The 19,856-nt window shown below is 42.7% G+C and overlaps 1 protein-coding gene across 1 annotated transcript; it reads left to right on the forward strand.

Annotated features, from left to right (window-relative positions):
- The first annotated feature begins 123 nt into the window (after positions 1 to 123).
- On the forward strand, positions 124 to 17,674 carry LOC139720498 (uncharacterized). The gene is made up of 12 exons (XM_071631851.1): positions 124 to 411; positions 1,916 to 2,104; positions 3,073 to 3,190; positions 4,355 to 4,609; positions 5,437 to 5,598; positions 6,586 to 6,811; positions 7,193 to 7,281; positions 8,691 to 8,761; positions 9,143 to 9,221; positions 10,082 to 10,164; positions 10,780 to 12,163; positions 17,302 to 17,674. Exons 1-12 carry the CDS (start codon positions 124 to 126, stop codon positions 17,346 to 17,348), a joined length of 2,991 nt encoding a protein of 996 aa, XP_071487952.1. The 3' UTR covers positions 17,349 to 17,674.
- The last annotated feature ends 2,182 nt before the right edge of the window (positions 17,675 to 19,856 follow it).

The following is a 19,856-nucleotide window of genomic DNA, read 5'->3' on the forward strand; positions in this document are numbered from 1 at the left end:
GGGAGTGGGGCAAGGGGGGACTTATGTGAACAATGCAAAAGGCAACTTTAAAACATTGATTGTTTTGTTTGTTTTGTTTTGTTTTGTTTTTAACAGTCATTAAGGTGAATCAAACTCTGCATTATGGTCGCCATAACTGACTCCTCTCTCTCTCTCCTCCCCTGCTTCCCCCTGCCCCACCCAGAGTTGTTCCACACGGAGAGGACGCATGTGCGCAGCCTGAAGGTCCTCAAGCGCGTCTTCTACCTCCCGATGCTGGAGCACAACTTCCTCCCCAAGGACACCATCAACTTCTACTTCCCGAACCTCGACGAGATGATCGAGGTGCATGGCTCGCTCAACAACGCCATGAAGAAGGAGCGCCGGACGTCCCACATCATCCACGAAGTCAGCCAGATCCTCCTCAGCAGGGTGAGAATCGGTTTTCCATTCCCCCCATCCCCCTCTCCCACATTATCATCCAATGTTGCCATGGCAACCACACCCTTCTCATTTCACAGAAGTCAGCCAAATTCTCCTCAGCAGCAGGGTAAGAATCAGTTTCCGTTTTCCCCTCCCCCACATAATCATCCAATGTTGCCGTGGCAACCGCATCCCTCCACCCATTTCGAGGAAGTCAGCCAAATCCGTCTAAGCAGGGGAAGAATCAGTTTTCGTTCCCCCATTCCACTCCCCCATTTAACCATCCAGTGTTGCACCATCCATCCTACCATGTCATCCAGGAAGTCAGCCAGATCCTCCTCAACAGGGTGAGAATCAGTTTCTGTTACCCCATCCCCTTTCACCCACATAATCATCCAATGAAGCCATGGCCACTGCATCCCTCCTCATTAGGGTAAGAATCAGTTTCTGTTCTCCCATCCCCCTCCCCCACATAATCATCCAGTGTTGCCATGGCAACTGCATCCCTCCCATTTCGAGGAAGTCAGCCAAATCCTCCTCAGCAAGGTGAGACAATCAGTCCACCTCCACCCACCCACATATAATCATCCAATGTTGCCACGGCAACCAGCATCCATCTTTCCAGGAATCTCACGTACCCTAGTAACATGCTGCAGTATGGGTCTAAAGTTTGATGACAAATTTATATTTCCCTCTACAAACACCCAGAGCACGAGCAGTGAAACTACTACACCCAAAAGAAATGCTCTCTCCATTAATCATGGTCATGCTTTTGTGTGTGTGTGTGTGCAGATGGGGTCGCTTTTCTCAGTGACACTCAGTCTGTGCAGAGTGTGCTGTGGTGTATTGGAACTATTGCAGGAAATGGAACTGACCAGTTTTGAAGTTGTTTTTCTTGAGTCGATGCAGTTTTATCTCACACCATTTGTGCTGGAGGAATGCACCTATGAAAATTGCTCAAAGGAAGATGATTTGTGTTTCATTTGTATTTTGCTGTTGAAGTCATGCCAAACAACTCGAAACATACATTCTTGACTTGAAATTCATATGGAATGGTAAATTTCGTAAAAGTTTTTTTTTTTTTTCCTCAGAGAAAGTGACTGATTTGCAAAAATTTTCCCCTCACAGTCCCACACATGACAAACCATGTGTCTGTTATCCTTCATCAGATATGTCAAGTCTTCACGAAGAATCAAGTACTTGTATGCATCCATGTCATGACAAGAGAAATATAAAAGCCTAAGTTGTTTGTTTTCTTCATGCCTCATTCACCTTCCATTCCTTGAAAAATTATTCAAATGAATGTACAATGTAGCTGCTGATTTGATTTTGGGAATCATTGTGATCAGTTAAAACATGTGTAGCGCACAAGTAATCCCCTCGAAAGAGCTCTGAAACTTTGCTGAGTGTTTGGCAGCTGTGCTTCTAGCCCAAAGAGACGGTCAAATGGTACAATACATTAGTAGCACTACTGTATGTGTCTGTTTTTTGTTCTCGTTGTCTCCGTGTGCAGTTTGACGGCGAGGCCGGAGAGACGATGAAGCGGGTGTGTTCCACGTTTTGTCAGAACCAGAGCATCGCGATGGAACACCTCAAGAAGTTCATGAAGAAGGAAAAGGAGAAGGAGAAGGACAAGAAGGAAGGATCGCTATCCAAGTTCATCGACGTGAGTCCGTACGGCCGAGTCTCCCTCAAGTCTTGGGCGTTATACTGTATACGCTGTTATTTTCGCGTACAGATATTTTCGCGAATGACGAGGTCATAGACATTTTCATGAGATGTTGTATTCGCGAATCGACGCCGACGCTTACGTTAATGCTCTATTAACAAAGCGCATGAAGACAATTTCGCGTGTTGTTAAATTTGCGATCCAACTGTGATTCGCGAAATTCATGAAAATTAAACCCTCGCGAGCTTATACAGAACTGTAAAAGTGGAAACTTTCACGGTGTTGAAATTTTCGCACATTTTGCGCAACCCGAAAATAAAAGCACGCGAATATTTTTGCCTGCCATATGTTCCAGTAGTTGAGGTCTTGATTCTGCGGAATTAAAAACATGCGAAACTCTTCTTACCCGCTGAGTGTGAAAAATTAGTAGTGCGAAAATATCCACTTTTACAGTATGCCTCAGGGTTCTTTCTCACGTTTGCATGCCTGACAAGTTTTTCTTTTTCATGCCTCATATAAAAACCAAAATAAAGACCCCCAAATACATGCCGTTGGATTTCCAACCACCAACAAAATCGCATTTTGGGTCAATCTCTTTTTTTATCACAAATAAGTGACAATGTTATATCAAGTGTGTACCAGAATGTACAAGTCGTAGCTTATGAACGGCCATTTCAGAAGACGATCTACTGTCATTTCTAGTGTCATGAATTTCTTAAAAGATTTCCTGCAATTATAAGCTTAGAATATTTGTTGATCTGTGTTGAAATTAATGTATGCTTGTGTCAAGTTTGTTTTGGTTTTTTTCATTGCAACTGAGTGATAAATTGCCTGTCCGTGATTGTTGATCTGTGCTTTTTGGCTAGTTGATTGCTTTTTGTTTTGGGTTTGTTTTTGTTTTTTTACTTTCTTGTTTCAAATGTATTTTCTCTTTAGAGTTGAGTTCTCCAGGGAAAAATGGCAAAGATGTGAAACATGTTTTTGTTTTGTTTGATTCACAGGAAGCAGAAGGAAACCCACTGTGTAGAAGGCTACCACTGCCAGGCATTATTGCCACCGGTTACCAAAGATTGACCAAGTACCCCCTACTCATAGAAAACCTCCTCAAATATACCCCAGGTAAGTTGAAGGGGAAAAAAAATCAGAGAAGTGAAAAATACATTCAACCCTCATGAATAAAATCACTTTAAACTTTGTGCATTGATGGATATTACTGTATTCGCCATGTATTTAGGGAGTCTAAATTTTCGGGAATTGGGACTTCCCGGGAATTGGGACTTCCCGACAGTTTTGCGAATGGTTAAATTTGTGATTGTGGAGTCCATTACTGAAGAACGGAGAAATGTATGCGTGCATGTCACATTCATATCGGGATCAGAGTCAATATTTTCGCGTTTTTGAATTCATGAATAACACCCAACTCGCAAAATTTGTGAGAGGAAAAACGTTGCGAAATATTCGGCGTATACGGTACTCTAAACGCCTTGACCAAGTCACAGGGGGGCTGCCAAGTTTCCACAATTCTGGGGGAGGTTCGATCAAAAGTTGGTTTGTTCAATTGACTTTGTATTTCATTTATGTATGAAAAAGAAATGTAGAAATTAAATCAAAATCAAATCAAATCAAAATTTTGAGATTTCTTCATGTCCCAAGGAGGAGAAATTGCAGACGCCTTCCTGATTAGAGAACTAGTTTTGCCTCTTGAGATGAATGTATCTGGCAAGTTTCTCTATGAGTGCTCTTTGGATTCTTCTTGGTTCCCTTTCAAAATCATTTGTAGTGTTTTCATCCTGCTATAAGATTCACCCTCTCACGGAAGATTGACAGATACTTTTATTGCCCATTGTGTTCATCACCGATAATGGATTTATGAAACATTACGTAGGAACCATGATCGGATATGTTCAATGATTGCAATACTGTCAGTGTACCTTTATTGGCTAGTATTTCACATTTTAATCATTTCCCGAGTGAGATAGTGTTATCACTGCATTATCTCACATATTTCTTGTGCATATGTGTCCAATCTTGAGAAAAAATTAACAGTTTCTGCAGTTGTATGGAAACTGTGTTTTACCTTTAACCTTGTTATGGTTATCATCATCATCACCACCATCTTTGTGATCTTCTGTTCTTGTTATCATTCCGCTGACCTCCACATTCTAATGATTATGCTGTTGATGTTGGTAAGATTGAAATGTTTGCTATTGTTGTTACGTTAATCAGTGTTGCTAACTTTGTTTCACTTTTTGTCGTCCTTCCGGTTTCGTTACCCCACCCCAGTGAAGAGCTCAGAACACGAGCAGCTGTCGAAGGCGCTCCAGAAGAGCAAGGACATCTTGTCGGCGGTGAACGAAGCGGTAAAGGAAAGCGAAAACATGCACCGGCTGCAGGAGTACAACCGGCGCATGGACAAGACCCCCGTGGAGAAGTCAACGAACCCGCTGGTGGCGGACTACAAGAACTTTGACCTCCTGACCCGGCGGCTGATCCATGATGGCCAGCTGTCCTGGAAGGTCAACCGGAACAAGAGTATCGGTCAGTGGAGGATGAACAGAAAAAAAGGGGGGGGGTGGAGGGGAGAGAGAGTAAAATGAGAAGATGTGGCTCATTGGGCCTTTGTTTTTGTTTTTGTTTGTATATCTCATTTTGTTTCTATTTTTTCTATTTTCTTTTGTTTCCTCTTTCATTTTTATGTTTCTTCTGTTCTCTATTCTGTTTGGTTTCTTTGTTATGTTGCTCAAATTGTGTTTGCTACTTGGGATCCTGTAGATTTTTGATATGTCAGATACGTGACTTGAGAAAACTCTCTTGAGGCCATGCATGTATGTATGCCAGAACAACATGAGTTGGTGACAGCTGGTGAGAGCTTACTGATAGCAGCTAATCATGACAGTCTCATAGCTGAAACTTATTGCAGTCTCATGCTCAGCAAAACTGTGTGTCGCAGGGGAAGAGAAACCACAAGCTTACACATATTGTTGTGTAGTTTTTCCCCTTGTTTTGACTTGTAAATTCTAGGTTTGGACCACTTAAAACTGAAAAAACTGGGTACCCACTGGTCCAACAGGGCTTTTTTTTTACTTGTAAATTCTTAGGTTTGGACCCCTTAAAATGGAAAAAATGGGTACCCACTGGTCCAACAGGGACTGGTTGGACCAATAGAAAAAAATAGGTTAATGTGGACCACTAGCTTAAAGATGATGTCTTTCAGATCACCACCACCACTTGCAGGCATAATTTACCACTTGCAGATGAAACAAAAACCCAGCAGTAGTGCTTTGAAATGTTCTAAAATGTGATTTAGAGATAGAAACAATTTGTGGATGTTATTTTGGTCTCCCTCCGTGCATCCTTTCCACCAGATGTGCAAGTGCTTCTCCTGGAGGACATCATCGTCTTGCTACAGAAGCAGGATGAGAAACTGGTCCTCAAGCTCCACTCCACCAACCAGATGAGGGAGGAGGTGAAGACCCACAGCCCCATCATCAAGCTCAGCACCGTGCTCTGCCGGACGGTGGCCACAAGTGAGTGTGGTTGACCCAGCCATCACCCCCCCCCCCCACCCCCGAGACTCCCATCCCTCCCCCCCCCCACCTCATCTGCCATCTCACTCTCTCTTCATCCTCATCCCCCTACCACTTTCATCACTCCCCCTGGTATCATCCCTGGACCCCCCTTTTGCTGTATTTCCCTCTCCCCCATATTACCTGACACACCCCTTTTTCATCCCCCATATCACCCTGACACGCCCCTGTTTCTTCCTCTCATTCCCCTTCCCCTCTCCTACCCTACCATCATCTCATGTACCCCTTTCCTCACCCCCTTGCTGTCATCCCGGTACTCTTCATCTTCTTCCCATCCCATCCCATTCACCACATTTTTCCTCTTACTGTTATATCTACCATCATTCCATATTCTCTACCCTCAACCTCTTTCCCCCTATTCTCATCAACTTACCCCCACCACACCTCTCAACAATTCTCTACCACCTCCCCTAATCCCCTGCCCGCTGTAATCCTCTACCCTCATCCGATTTTTCCCCTTGTACCCTATCCCCCCTCTACCACCTGTCTTCCTTTTCCCTACCCTCTTCCTTCCCCCTCCCATCACTTCTTTATCCTTCTTTCCCCTCCTACTATTCTCCTCACCCCCTCCCTTGTTCCCCCATTCATCTCTGTATGTTCCTCACTCATCCCTCATCCCCTCTCCTCCCCTCACCCCTCCCTCCCCTCACCCCCTCATCCCTCCCTCCCCTCATGCTCTCATTTCTTCCCTCCTTCTCCCTTCCTTCCTCCTTCTTGCCCTTATTCTTCTTCCCTCCCCCACCCCTACCTCATCAATCCTGATATAATCTGTGCTTTTCAGCAGTCCCATTTATCTACTTCACATTACATGTATATATGTTCAGTATATGTTCATGCATAACTGTAATAGAGTAAGAGAAAAATATAAAAAGTAATGCATTGCCATCATTGCCCCCATCAGTACTATCACCACCTTCCTCCCTGCAGACAAAAAAGCATTCTTCCTAGTCAGCACGTCCTCGGCGGCGGGGCCCCAGATCTACGAGCTGGTCACAGGGTCCGTCCAGGACCGCTCGGCCTGGATGGAGGTCATTCACCACACCCAGGAGTTGGAGCGCAAGCAGCCCAAGGGGGTGCGGCGCAACGCCCGGACCACCCTCAGCCAGAGGCTCCCCCAGGGACTCCACCCACTCAACGAGGAGGACTTGAAGATGTGAGTGTGAAGCCCTTTAAAGCTTGCAGCTTTGCTGCAAACCTCAAGCCTGTATTATTTTTTTGTAAATTTTATTTCAATTTACCATGTCCCTGTCTGTGAACTAGAATATATTTTTCTACCTTTAGGAAGGCCTTTGGGAAGTTGAGGAATTAAAAGGAGATGTTGCAGCTCATCTCTGGATGAGACCTCGAAACATGTATTTTGTTGTCTGTAGAAATTTCCCAGCTCCTGTGTATTTGCTTCGCTGACTTTGATATTAATATTCTTTTGATTTGTAAATTATTCAGTCAATCAAATGTATTTCCTTCTGTTCCCTCCATCCCGTCGATGTTGTGTGTGACTTTTGTTCTGCATCTTTTGGTATCTGCCCTCTCTTAGCGATGACAAACCCGACATCATTGAACCTCCGACAGTGGAAGTAGCCCCGCAACCAGTTGTCGTGTCCCCCCAGCCCAGCCCTGTACTAGGTAAGGCGGTGATTTTCACAAGGAGGGACAGAGGATGGGAGCATCTGTTCCATCATTATATCAATATTGCCTTAACATGAATTACATGTTATGGTGTGTGTTCCAACTGAATCGTTATCTGATGCAACAATGCACCCATTTTAGTCTAAACGCTCATAGAATTTTGCAAAGAATCGTACTGATGTAACAGTGGACCCATTTTAGTCTAAAGCGCTCATAGAATTTTGCAAAGAATCGTACTGATGTTGATTGCTCTGTACGTCACACCTGTCCACCATTTTGTGGTGCACTATTGACCGATTCTGTGACGCACTATGTGTATTTTTGGCATGGGTGCAGCCATAGTGGGTGTATCAGCCGACCCCCCCCCCCTCCGCACTCCCCCACCCCTCTCCCTACATAAGCACGCGCGCAGAATGAACAACTGCTTTAGCCAATAGGCGTCTCGCACTGAGTGCGCGAATGCTTGCTAGTGCGCGAACCTTTGTTACAAGTGCGTGATAAACATGTTGCCCGGGGTGGGGGAGAGCAGGGGGGGTCGGCTGATACACCCACTATGGCTGCGCCCTGTGCCGTAAAATGTCTGCTGCCCTCAACGAACCCGAATCGGTCAATAACATAATATTGACCTGGTCCATAGATTCAAGCATTGCAAGGAGAGCAGCATACTGTATGTCCCCCCAAGAACTACCACATGACCCTCTGCAACTATGACTTTAAAAATAGTGGATCCATCCACATACGATTTCAGGATATGAAAGTGGTCAAAGACAAATGAGGATCTTTGTAGAGCATGTCAGGAATCTCTTCCCTCCAAGTTCTGTCCACTGCGTTCACACATGAATGTGCAGTTCCAAGAGCATCCAAGTGCTAAGCTTGGAAGAATCAGACCAATGACATGCTTTACAATGATCCATATTTCTCTGTGACCACTTACCCAAATCAAATGAGGTTTTTGTTAAATACAAGTAAAGCTAAGATGTTGTACTGTATTTCGGGTCTAGGGCAATTACCCCCTGGGCAATTACCCCGGACCTTCCCGTGGCCCTAATCCTAATCCTAGTCCGGAGCCTAATCGTAATCCTAACCCAAACTCCTAACCCAAACTCCTCACCCTAAACCTAACCCTAACCCTAACCTTACCATTAACCAGTATTTAGCTTGGTGTAATTGCCCTTGGGGGGGGGGGGGGGGGTTATTGCCTGGATACTTGTATTTCAAGACCCTGAAATAGCATTTAGACAGTTTAATCATATTGGAAGTTATCAATGCAAAAATCTGATTGTAATTGGAGGGGGGGGGGGGGGGGAGGGAGGGGACATGTACAGTGTACATGTTAGTATTATGGGAAAGGAGTGTTGAAATAATGATGTATGACACGGGAGTGCCGTCGTCTCTTTTTGCTGCAGTGAACCAAGCACCTTCCGAGCCGGAGCCCACGGGAGACATCCGGACCACACTGGAGGAGACACTAAAGCAGGTAAACGAATAGACATGGGTCATGTGACCTGGCTGTCCTCACAAAAACAACACACATGCTGTGTGTCAGGATATTTACCAAATGTAGTGGTGTTCTTTTATTGTAATTTCCTTGTAAAAAGTTGTAAGAGTCTGTGATGACCAATGATGTTACTCGGGTCAGATTTAGTAGCCAGTTGTCAGTTGATATAAAGTTTCTGTTTCAGTTTTGGTTTGTGTTTTTCATCCATTTGCACAAATAAGGACTGTGATAAATCAACAACAATTAAACTATGGTGTGACATATCAATGATAACTAAACTTAACCATAACATGACAAGACTTCAAGGTACAATTGTATAAACAAAGTGTTTTCTTTCCTTGTCTCTTCTTGTCTTTCAAGTTGCCAAATGAAAGTGCCAGCCTCTTAGAACAAGTTCGATCCCTGATGGTACTCACCAGCAGAATTAGACCAGTACTAGGTAAGTAGATCTTCCTCCGTGCCACGCCTACCCATGTCCCTTGCAACCCAATGACCAACCATGCAGAAAGGTCAGAGGTCAAAGGTCGTGGTGAAGTCATTGACAGAGCTCCACTGGATGCATTGGGGAAAATTGAGAATAGATCATAGAAAAAACAGAGATGGACCAAACGTCAGAGTTCAAAGGTCGTGGTAAAGAAACTGACAGAACCTCGCTGGATGAGTGGAGAAAGTTCGAAACAGAACAGACCAGAATTGGTCAAAGTGTTTCTGGTGATATGAAGAGCCAAATACGGCTAGTTATTCACTGTGTGTTTTGTGAGCATAGAGTCTTGTGAATTGCATTAGGGATTGTGCAAGTGGTTCAATCGGCAATCAGGATCTGTTGCCGTGGAAACAGTATTCATTTACATTTATGTAAATGGAAGGCAATTTTGGCCGTGTTCTTCACTTTGCCAGTATAACTATGTGCAGAAATTATTTTTCTTTTTTTAATTATTTATATGTCATACAGCTGTACTTGGTAGGTGTTTGCATTGTGTTGTGAAGTAATTGAGTTCATGAAGTGTGGTTTGTCATTTCCTGTAACTTTATAATTCATCTGCTTTTCTCTCTGTATTTATCTGCCTTTTGAAACCTTTTCTATCTGTCTATAAGTCTCTATCTCTCCCTTTGTATCTATATATCTCTTTTCTATTTTTTTTCTGGTTCTATATCCCTATTAATCTCTCTAACTTTGTATTTATTCATCTCTTTCCTATCTTTCTATCTATCTGTCTATCTATCCATCTATCTATCTCTATCTTTCTCTTTCTATCTAACTATCTCTCATTCTCTTTGCATTACATTCTCCTAATCCAGATGATATGGTTGGTGAGTCTTCAGAAAACAAGGTTCTGGTAGAGGCGATGCAAGCCCTCGACAAACAGCTCACTGTAATGTCGGTAAGTCAGGGGCTCCGTCCCTTGCCATCTGTGGAAAAGGCCAAATCTCCCTGAAAACTTTTTTATATTGGTTTGTTTTTTGACAAGAAAATATATAAGCCTTTCATGGTTTGGAAACTAATTTTCTAATATTGTAACAAGAATATCTCCATAATTGCTTCATGGAACTTCCATGAGTGTCAGTAGCACTGTGTGAGAGTGGAAAGGATGAAATAATCGTAGGGAGCAAGAAATTGAGGATTCAGATCCTCGTTGACTTTTGATGATGTACATGTTGACGGCCCTATCACTGTCAGGCAATAGGGGAAATTCAGGGGCTTGCTTAAAGGACCTACAATGTACGCAATGCGAATGCATGTCAACTTGTATTGATTCATCTGCCCTCAACATCACTTATGTAGCATGCAATGACGAATCTGTAACATGGAAACATGCAAGTTACGCTCAGTCTAGGGGAAGTTTCATTCCAATGTCTTTTGTTTCCCATATACCACATGATTGATATTCCCCAACTGCCTGAGAGAAGAAATTATCAGTATGGCTTCATATTAAGGTAAGACCTTAAGAACTTAATACAAGGTTTTTTGATCACCATGTACATTTTCTCCAATCCAGGAGCAGCAGCAGGAGAAGGATATAGAAGAGAGCCGACTGCAGCAGGAGAATGAGGCCCTCCGGCTCGTTCAGGAGAAGATGTACAGCGAGCAGGAGCAGCTCAAATCAGAGCTAACTGTAACGCAGCATGAACTCAACAACCTCCAGCTCTCCGAAGACCGGGGGCCGCCCATGCGGGCGTCCGCTGACTCCATCCCAGACATCCTGGAGGATGGGGAAGATCTGTCAGACAAGCAGCGGAATCGGCAGTCATACTCTGGCGACTCGAGCGCCACAGAGTCGGAGGACTCCAAGACGATGGAATCGTCGGAGGCGGAGGAGCACACAGTCGTGCAGGATGTGGAGGGCAAGAGTTTTGACGACCACGACGTGGACATTCCCATGATGGTGCAGCCGGAGGTGCAGCCAGAGGTGGGAGCGGCCGTTGCGTGTCAAGTCGTCAACGAGCAGCTGTCGGAGCTGAGGTCCGCTGTCCACGAGCAGCTGCAGGGACCGAGGGCTGCCGCAACGGAAGGCAGCGGAAGCGAGGAGCAGGAAAGGACTCAGGAAAATTCTGATACATGTACCAAAGATATAGAGCACGGTGACCCCAAGGGTGAGGGGCAGGTCGCCACGGAAACGGGAGGACCCGTCGAGAGCGAGAGGCAGGAAGTGAGAGCGGACGATTCGCTGGAGGATGCTGGTTACCATGGTGATAGTGACAATCCGGATGTAACGCCGAGTGCCAGTGGAGGAGCCGAGGAGATCCATGATGCCGATAGTCAGGCATTGCTTCCGAGAGAGACGAGCGAACCGTTACCGCTGGTTGATGAGAACAGCAACGTTGGAACCGGTGTTGATGAGACTCCCATGGTGGAGAGGACCCTTGATGTGGCAGAGACCCAGGATCTGAATACCGATGTTGCAACTGTAGAGAGCACAGAGGACCCTTTGCTTTTAGGGCACAGTGATGCAGACTCCAGTGCAGCACAGGTGGAGTCTTTAGGGGACACTCCCCGGGAGGAAGCAGACTCTGACCCCGTCGCCACAGAGCCCAACCTCCCCACGACAGAGTGGCAGGGACCGCCCAGCCCGTGTCACATCGAGGTCGTCGACAGCATCACGAACTCTGGAGACCTGATCTCGAACGTTGAAAGGTCCGACGAGAAGCACGACCTGGGACCTGAGGGCGAGAAGCCCGAGACCATACCAAGTGTGGGCAAAGTGGAGACGATCCCAACGGACGTGCCGGGACAAACTAAACTAGAAGTCCCCGAGGGGGACAGCCGGCCGGCGAGCATCATCTCACTGGACTCCGCCTCCTCGGATGTTCCCGTCGGCTCCACAACGGACGAACAAGATGACACTGATGGAGAGAAGCCTGTCGAGGGAACAAAGACACAAGGTAAGTCAAGGAAACTTTAGCTTCAGCTAAGTACCTGTCGCATCTCTAGCAGACTCAAGTAGCCTGATCCCTTCCAGGGCTTGAGCTGCTTGCTCCCGTAAGGGTTGGGATTTCTTTTTTCCTTCCCACTTTAATCCAGTGAACTTGTCTTTGGTTTTGCATGCTATGCCACTCGTGCTCCTCATTTTTGCATTCACGCATGAAGGAATGTCAGAACAGATCATCGCTCATTTGCCTGTACTAAAACGACCATCATGGATGCAGGGCCACTTGCTCCTAATCTAGTGACATCCCTAACTAAAACACATGGCAAAAAGACCAGCGTTTTCTTTTATTGCATCGTAAAAAGGATGATGAATTCCACCCATAGATAGGGGGAACACTTTCACAAAAGATCCGCGCAGAAAGAGTTTCCTGAACTGTAACCTCCCGAGGAATGGTGCGCAGTTACACACTGTGACCCAAATATGTATTATTGTCATTGGGTTGAATATCAGGTAAGAGGCAAATAAATCATGCTTTTCATCGAAACAAGTTTAATACCACTATTTCACTGATGGCAGCAACATTGTTTTGAGTCTGAATGCATTTGAGTATTTGAAGGATCCAAATTATCATGACTGCAAACTGTAAGGAGATTTAACTTCTATCTTCAAAAGAAGTAATTTAATAGCCTTTTATTGAAAGATAGAAAGATTCAAGAGTAACATGAGATAGACACTGAGAAACTGTTCTAAATTTTGAATCTGTGTTTTGTAAGTAGATTAAAGTCTATTGGCCTATCTTGCCATCAAGCCCAAGAATTTAGTTATGTACAAAGAGCACCAGTAGTCAGTATATCTTTTTCACTGACTTTCCATCTAGTGTATAATTGAAATCAAAGTTGTGATTTGGTGACATTTTGAGAAATCTGTTTAGAAGTACTCTCATGGTTAACTACACAAGAACCAATTTATTCCAAATTGTGTGGGCAAGCAAAAAGTAAACATGATTATCATTATTCAAGTACTCTTGAGCAGTTTTAAAAAAATAAATAAATGTCACTCAGTCATGAATACATTAGAATAGATGTTATCTACATTGTTTTGTTGTATCACAAAGCACAATAAAACTGTTTTAGAGTTCTTTTAAACATAAAATGAAACAGTGGCTATGATAGATGATTTTTTTTTTCTTGGAAAAGTGAAATCTTAAAGTACTTTCCATGATTTACAGACAAGCACTTTACAAAAGTTTCGAAAACCTTCAAAAATTATGAGATATGCACAGACAGTTTATAGAAACAGTCTCCCGCTTGTACTATTGCAAGAACAAACAAACAAACAAACAAGCAGAAAAGGCCCCTCTAAAATATGGCAATCTCATTTCAGTAGGCTTTTCCACTGGCTTTACTGGATGGGTTGTAAGTCCAGTGGGTGATGTATAGTTTGGAATACAATATTTTGTATCTGTATCTTCTGTTTATGTGTCCCATATTCTTGCTTATTTGCACATATAAAGGAAATCAACAGCAATATGCAAGCTTAATAAAGCACTATAATCATTCTACGAGGTTTTTCTTCTATTGCAGCCATGCTACCAATCATATGCACATATATTCACGATATGAAATTAAATACCTTGTTTTATATCATTCATTAGAGGAAATAATTGACAAATTTGTATATATGTTGGTGATCGGTATGCTAAAGAACCATTTCAAAATGTACAAAGTTGTAACTCCACGATGTAAAGATAAAAGCACAGCTTCACTGCTGTACCTGACTTCATTGAAATATATTCATACATGTATGTATATATTTATATATTAACTATGATTTATATGAGTGCACTTATGTCATATACAATATGTAACCAAGAGCAATATTTTCATATCTATTTGCACCATAAATGTGCAGAAAGTTGCTTTATCACTCAAATGCCTTCGTTGCAACCAGGCAGTGTACAGAAATGTGATTAAAAGGTAATAGATCACTGAAAGTTCATATAAACAACAGTATCAGGCAATATTTATTTATGTTGTATGCAAGGTCATTTGTATACAGGCTATGCACAAAAATCACACCTGCTGCTTGCCACAAAACAAGTGATTTTTTTTTTTTTTTTTTTTTTTGGGGGGGGGGGGGGATTTTTTGTTTTTTCCAACACGCTTTTTTATCTTGCATATTTTAAGGGGACCACAGACCTGTAATTATGCAAATCAAGACTAGAACGTGACTTCATGTAGATACATGAATAATAAGAAGGGAAGAAATTTTGTTTTCTTTAGATGGAGAATCAAAATGTTGTCAGGATATCATGTCCGACATATTTGTATCCGTGTCTGTGTTTGCTCTTTAGTTTAAAGGGCAATGATTATCAGCAGCCCCCTCCCCATGCCACCACTTCAATTCATAAAGTCTGCACACACACACACACACACACACACACACACACACACACAAAATCAAGTGGTTGCCAATTGGTATGTGACCGAAAATACGGCTCTTGAAAGTGAAAAAAGAAGGTTTATTTTTCTGTACAAGATACTGGCAGTGGATAGCAAAGATCATATTTGAAAGATACAGCTGTACGTCATGTAATGATTGTACAGCACAAAACCAAAGAAATATGATTTGTAGAAGTCCATACATGTAGGTTATACATAAACCACTTTGATTGGACCCCTAGGTCACATAAGAAACCTGTGTTTAACCCTCTCTGAGCCAAGGGACCTTAGACAGTGGATAATGTGCTATGGGGTTTACTGTTTTAGTCTACACTCTAAGCACACAAATTGTTACCTGATCTGGAGAACAAATGTGACGCTGCATCACAAAACCATCAAAAAGTTGCCAGACATGAATTTTTTTAATTAAGGGCAGATTCTGAAAGAGCAGACTCTAAGCTTTAAAATGATGTATAACTCAATCTAAATGGACTCCCCTAACCTATCTACATATAAATGCTGGAAAGAAAGCACACACTCTGGAAAAGTGTAAGAAAAGGGGTTCGGAAGTACAGGTTCTTAATTATGCAAGCACTGAATTTTTACCAAGCCATGCTAGCTTCGCAATGAAAGGGACAAAACACAGGATGTAAACCAACCCAGCAACAACAATGAAGGGACTATTAGATTAAGCTGAAATTGATCATATTCTAATAACACATTCTGTCCATGATTAATGCCAACTTTTAAAGCAGTAGTGTTATCCTTTCTTATGTTTCAATCTATTAGACTTTTAAGTGAAGAGTGTGCAAAGGATTTCAAGAAATGTAAAGGGGCCTCTATTATAAAAAAAGAAGAAGAAGAAAGCCATACCTAATCATTCTACTTCCCCCCCCCAAAAAAAAGGGTTGTAGAAAAACTGCTGAAAACACATTTTCCAATTCATGTTATGATTCCAAACTGAAGAATGATGTTGAAGGAGGAAAGCTCTTTCAGAAAATATGAAAAACTCAGGTTGACTCGGTTGACCCATTTCCCCATTTTTGAGTCCTCACGTAAAATCAAGGGGTGGGACTTTTTGTTGGTTTTGTGATGCATGGTCACAGATACACAAAAACATGCATGTTGACACTTTGGGGTACCCTACTAGATCTGGTGTATGCTCGAAAGGGGTGGGGGAGGAAAGCTTTCTAACAAAAGAAAATTTGAAACACCAGGAAAGGGTGGTGCCCTGGGTCAACAAATTACAATTATACTGGTGTGTAGCGTGTCTTATTGCTAACATGACTGCACTGCAATGAAGTACAATTGATTCTCTTGAATGCTGTCGTGCCGATTAAAGGACGTCCATTTTTTGTTGCAAGGTGGTGGCATGGGAGCTCAGAGGGATCAGCCTCACGTGTATAGTAGGATAGAGTCTAGTTTCCAATACTGGGCACGATTTTGTCAATTTTGTTTCTTACAGGGGGTTTTCATTTCTTTCTTTCTTTCTTTTTTGCTTGTGTTATTGTTGTTGTTGTTGTTCAAATTCTGTTCCAAGGGACCACATTATGCATTCCGTCACATCATTTGGTTTAAAGTTTGTGTGTCCCTTTTGCAACCATGAAAACTGGATTCCTTTCATAAGCTGGCATATTGCAGAGGTAACTCATTCAGACCTCTTCTCAGATTGAAAAGACTGGAAACTTCTTTACGATGGAGAGGGAATAAATGCTATAGATTGCCCATGAATTTATTCATACAAAAAAAAAAAAAAAAAAAATTCAGTCATTATTCTGGGTACGAAAGGGGAATTTTTTTTAAAGTGATATGGGGTTAGTTTTTCAGTCCTTATTTAAAGATCCTGAGGTGTATTACCTTCAGATATCATACAAGATGTTTCTTCAACCAAGCAAAAATTTGTGAGATATATTGTAAAAGGGACACACAACCTATACATTGTAGGACTTGATGATACACAATACTTAATAGTTTGAAATTTGCCATGTTGAGAGGCATTTTGTCCTTCAGATTCACAATTCTGGTAAAATTTATTTAGTCCATTCCCCAACCAAAGTTTAAAATCCACATAGACTTTTGCAGGGCTCTGTGCATTCCTATAGGCGATGATTTAATGAGTTTACGTAATTCCTTCATTTTGAACAAGAGTATCATGCACAATTTCAGATCCTAAGAAATTCATACAGGCCATGCAGAACTCTTGGAATTGGATATGATTATTTATCTTGTTTACCTTTATAATAGAAGTGCCAGAAATATGAAACATATCAATCTTGCATTTATGCAGATTTCAAGCTGAAATCATCTCCCGCTTTTGATTAATGCTGCAAATTTAAGGGCTACATTCACGATGAATTACTGCCATGACCTTGAGGTGTTTGAGAGTTCTAAGTGCTTCACCATGCATACCTAAATTAATTCATGGGCTAATTTTGATGTTTTGAAGTGTCATTCTCTTTAATTAGAATGCTTTTTTTTTTACTGTTATGCTGCATCTGTGCTTTCTTGATCATTGTTAAGCTAATCTCACATATTTCATGTAACTATGCCCCCACCCCTTAATTGTTGCATATTTTGGTTTTAGCAATTTTCCAAATGTTTGTTTGTTGTTGTATTTTCTGATTTTATCCTCTTTGTGCATTTTTCTTTGTGTGTGCTGTGTGTGTTGTGTGTGTGTGGGTGTGCGTCTGTTATTTTACTCAACACACAGGTGGTCTACTTGCCAGAGCTAAACGCGTCTTCCAAGAGTGGGTGTAGCTGAAAAATGGCCGCCACTCACGAGTTTAAACCACCCATGCCACGCTGTACGTCTAAAAAACAGAAATGCAAATCTAAATGTATTTATCCACATTGTATCGCTTGATTTTTCTGCCATCTATCGAGTGTCGTTCATCACACCTACTCTCCCCCTTTCGTGGCTTTTTGGCTTTCCGCTTCGCTCACTGTCATTTTGCCCTGACTTACTTTCCACTCCTCCCTTTAAAAGCACAATTCGTTCTGCCATTTCAAAGGGTCTGGGCTTCGTACTTTTGCTTTTGTTATTTTGGAGGAGATGCACCCCTCTGTCACCTCTCATTGGTCATTGCCGCACCCCACAATACCGCACCCCACAACAACACCGCACCCCACAACAACACCGCACCCCACATCAACACCGCACCCAACAATGCACTTGACCACATCCCAATAATCCAGCCATTTCTGCAAAACCCACCGTATGGACTGTGGATTTGTGCGTAGTCGGGATACAATAGCATAACATTATTTCAGACAGACAGGCCGCTGGTTGTATCTATAGCAGATCAGAGTGATTCATGCAAATCCCACAATTGATATTCAGTCTCGGACCTCAGACATTGGACATTGGACCTTGGACGTAAGAAACAAACCCCCGGACATCCCCTTGACCAAACATACATGTAGTTTGCCCATACACAAATATTGGACAGTCCTTTCTGGAACTAACCACTCTGAATGCTTGCAATGACATCCTCACCATATTCAATTTCCCTTAGAAAAAAAAATAAATAAAAAATACCCCAAAATCTTTTCTTGAAATAAGAAAAAATAAGAGTAAAAGCCTCACCATATAAGTAGTATAATTCTCGCTATCGCCAATGACGTAAAAAAGTACCCGGATGTGGCTTTTTTCGTCAAGATTTAGTGCACTTCCGGGACTGGGGCACTTTCGGCACGGGGCATATTTTTGCACAGCGCTAGCGTGCGCGTATGTGTACCGTACCTATATAGCGCAGTGCCAACCACAGATACTAGTACAGTAGGCGGCTGTACCCGAACCAGCCGGTGGCCAGGCCAGTGATGGATACATACTGAGCTATAGCCTCCGCATTGCCCTAGGCCTTGCATTAGCATGCATGCATCGCATGCACGTACGCGACGCAAGCTAGACATACTGGTACATCGTACTGCTTGATCATGCGATTGACTTAATTGCACATCAATGATCAGTCATCTCTGCATACGCTGAAAAATAATAGTAATACTGGAAAATATTCACCCACCTGGATATCGTCATGGAATGCCCATCTTTTTTTATTTGTTTCTTTGTCGAGGTGCCGCGAACACAAGCGGGAACGAACCGTGATCTCGAACTTCTCTAGCTGTCTCTGATCAAAGCAATTTCTTCCAAGCAAGTCGCACGCAGGCACGCTGCACTGTGGAGTCACCTGCAAACTTCACCCACGCGGCCCATGTCACGTCTCGCATGCCAGTAAGGGACCTATTTCTGTAGAATTTGTTTCATTTTATTGTCGTGCGAGCAACACATGACAGCTCCACAGTAACGACCCATAGTCGTATTTACAGCAATTTCTCAAGAATGGAGAAAATTTCAAATCATATTAAAGCTAAAATTCAAGATGAGGAAAACAGTAAGTACACATAGAAAACAGTCGGTTGTTTGTGTAAATAGCATAAGTCGCGTATCACGCGCGTACGAACGGAAGTGGACTTGGCTCCCGGACTATCCCATAATGCACCTTAAATGACGCTTAAAATCAACATCCGGGTACTTTTTACGTCATTGGCGATCGCGAGAATTGAAGAACATGTCACCAGAAAGACTCGTAAAAATAAGAAAGTGATAGAATTTGAAAGTTTTTTCATATTGCTATGAGACAATGATATTTCACAGTAACTACTGGCGCTCATGTACAAGCATAAAGATTGGATTAGCTAGTGATATCATGTTATAAGTGATTTAACCCATTGAGGACAAGCTGATTTTTCCATGGAAACATTTTCCCATAAAGACCTGCCTGAGCACACTCAGGACTAATCCTCAACAGGTTAATGGCTTGTATATAATCTTTACAATTTTTTTTTTGTTTTTCTTTTTGCTTACGTGATATAAAAAAGTGATAACTTGATATCATTCACATCAGAGTAATTGAAATTTTTGTAATAATGTAGCACATTCATGAGAGAATTTGGGTTGATAAATTACCCCCCCCCCCAAAAAAAAAGGCATGCTTTGCACTTGTACAGTACATGTATTTGCGGAGGGAAAAATCCATACATCTGGTTTACATTAGCTAAACTTCAAGCTGCAACACAAAGAGACCATAAAGAGACTTAGACCCCGTTAACAGTGTGGGGCTGGGCCGAGCCGCGGCGGAGCCCAGCCGCAATTGCGAGGCCGGGCCCCGCAATTTTGTCCGTTTACACTGCCGGGCTCGGCCGCGCTGTTGATTCAAACCTTTCAATATTTTGTCGTAGTGACGCAATTTGGTAATGGTATTGTCT

The sequence above is a fragment of the Diadema antillarum genome, unplaced genomic scaffold (assembly GCF_040938485.1).
Source record: "Diadema antillarum isolate AM-2024a unplaced genomic scaffold, OU_Dant_1.0 scf00000128, whole genome shotgun sequence".
NCBI classification, from domain to species: domain Eukaryota; kingdom Metazoa; phylum Echinodermata; class Echinoidea; order Diadematoida; family Diadematidae; genus Diadema; species Diadema antillarum.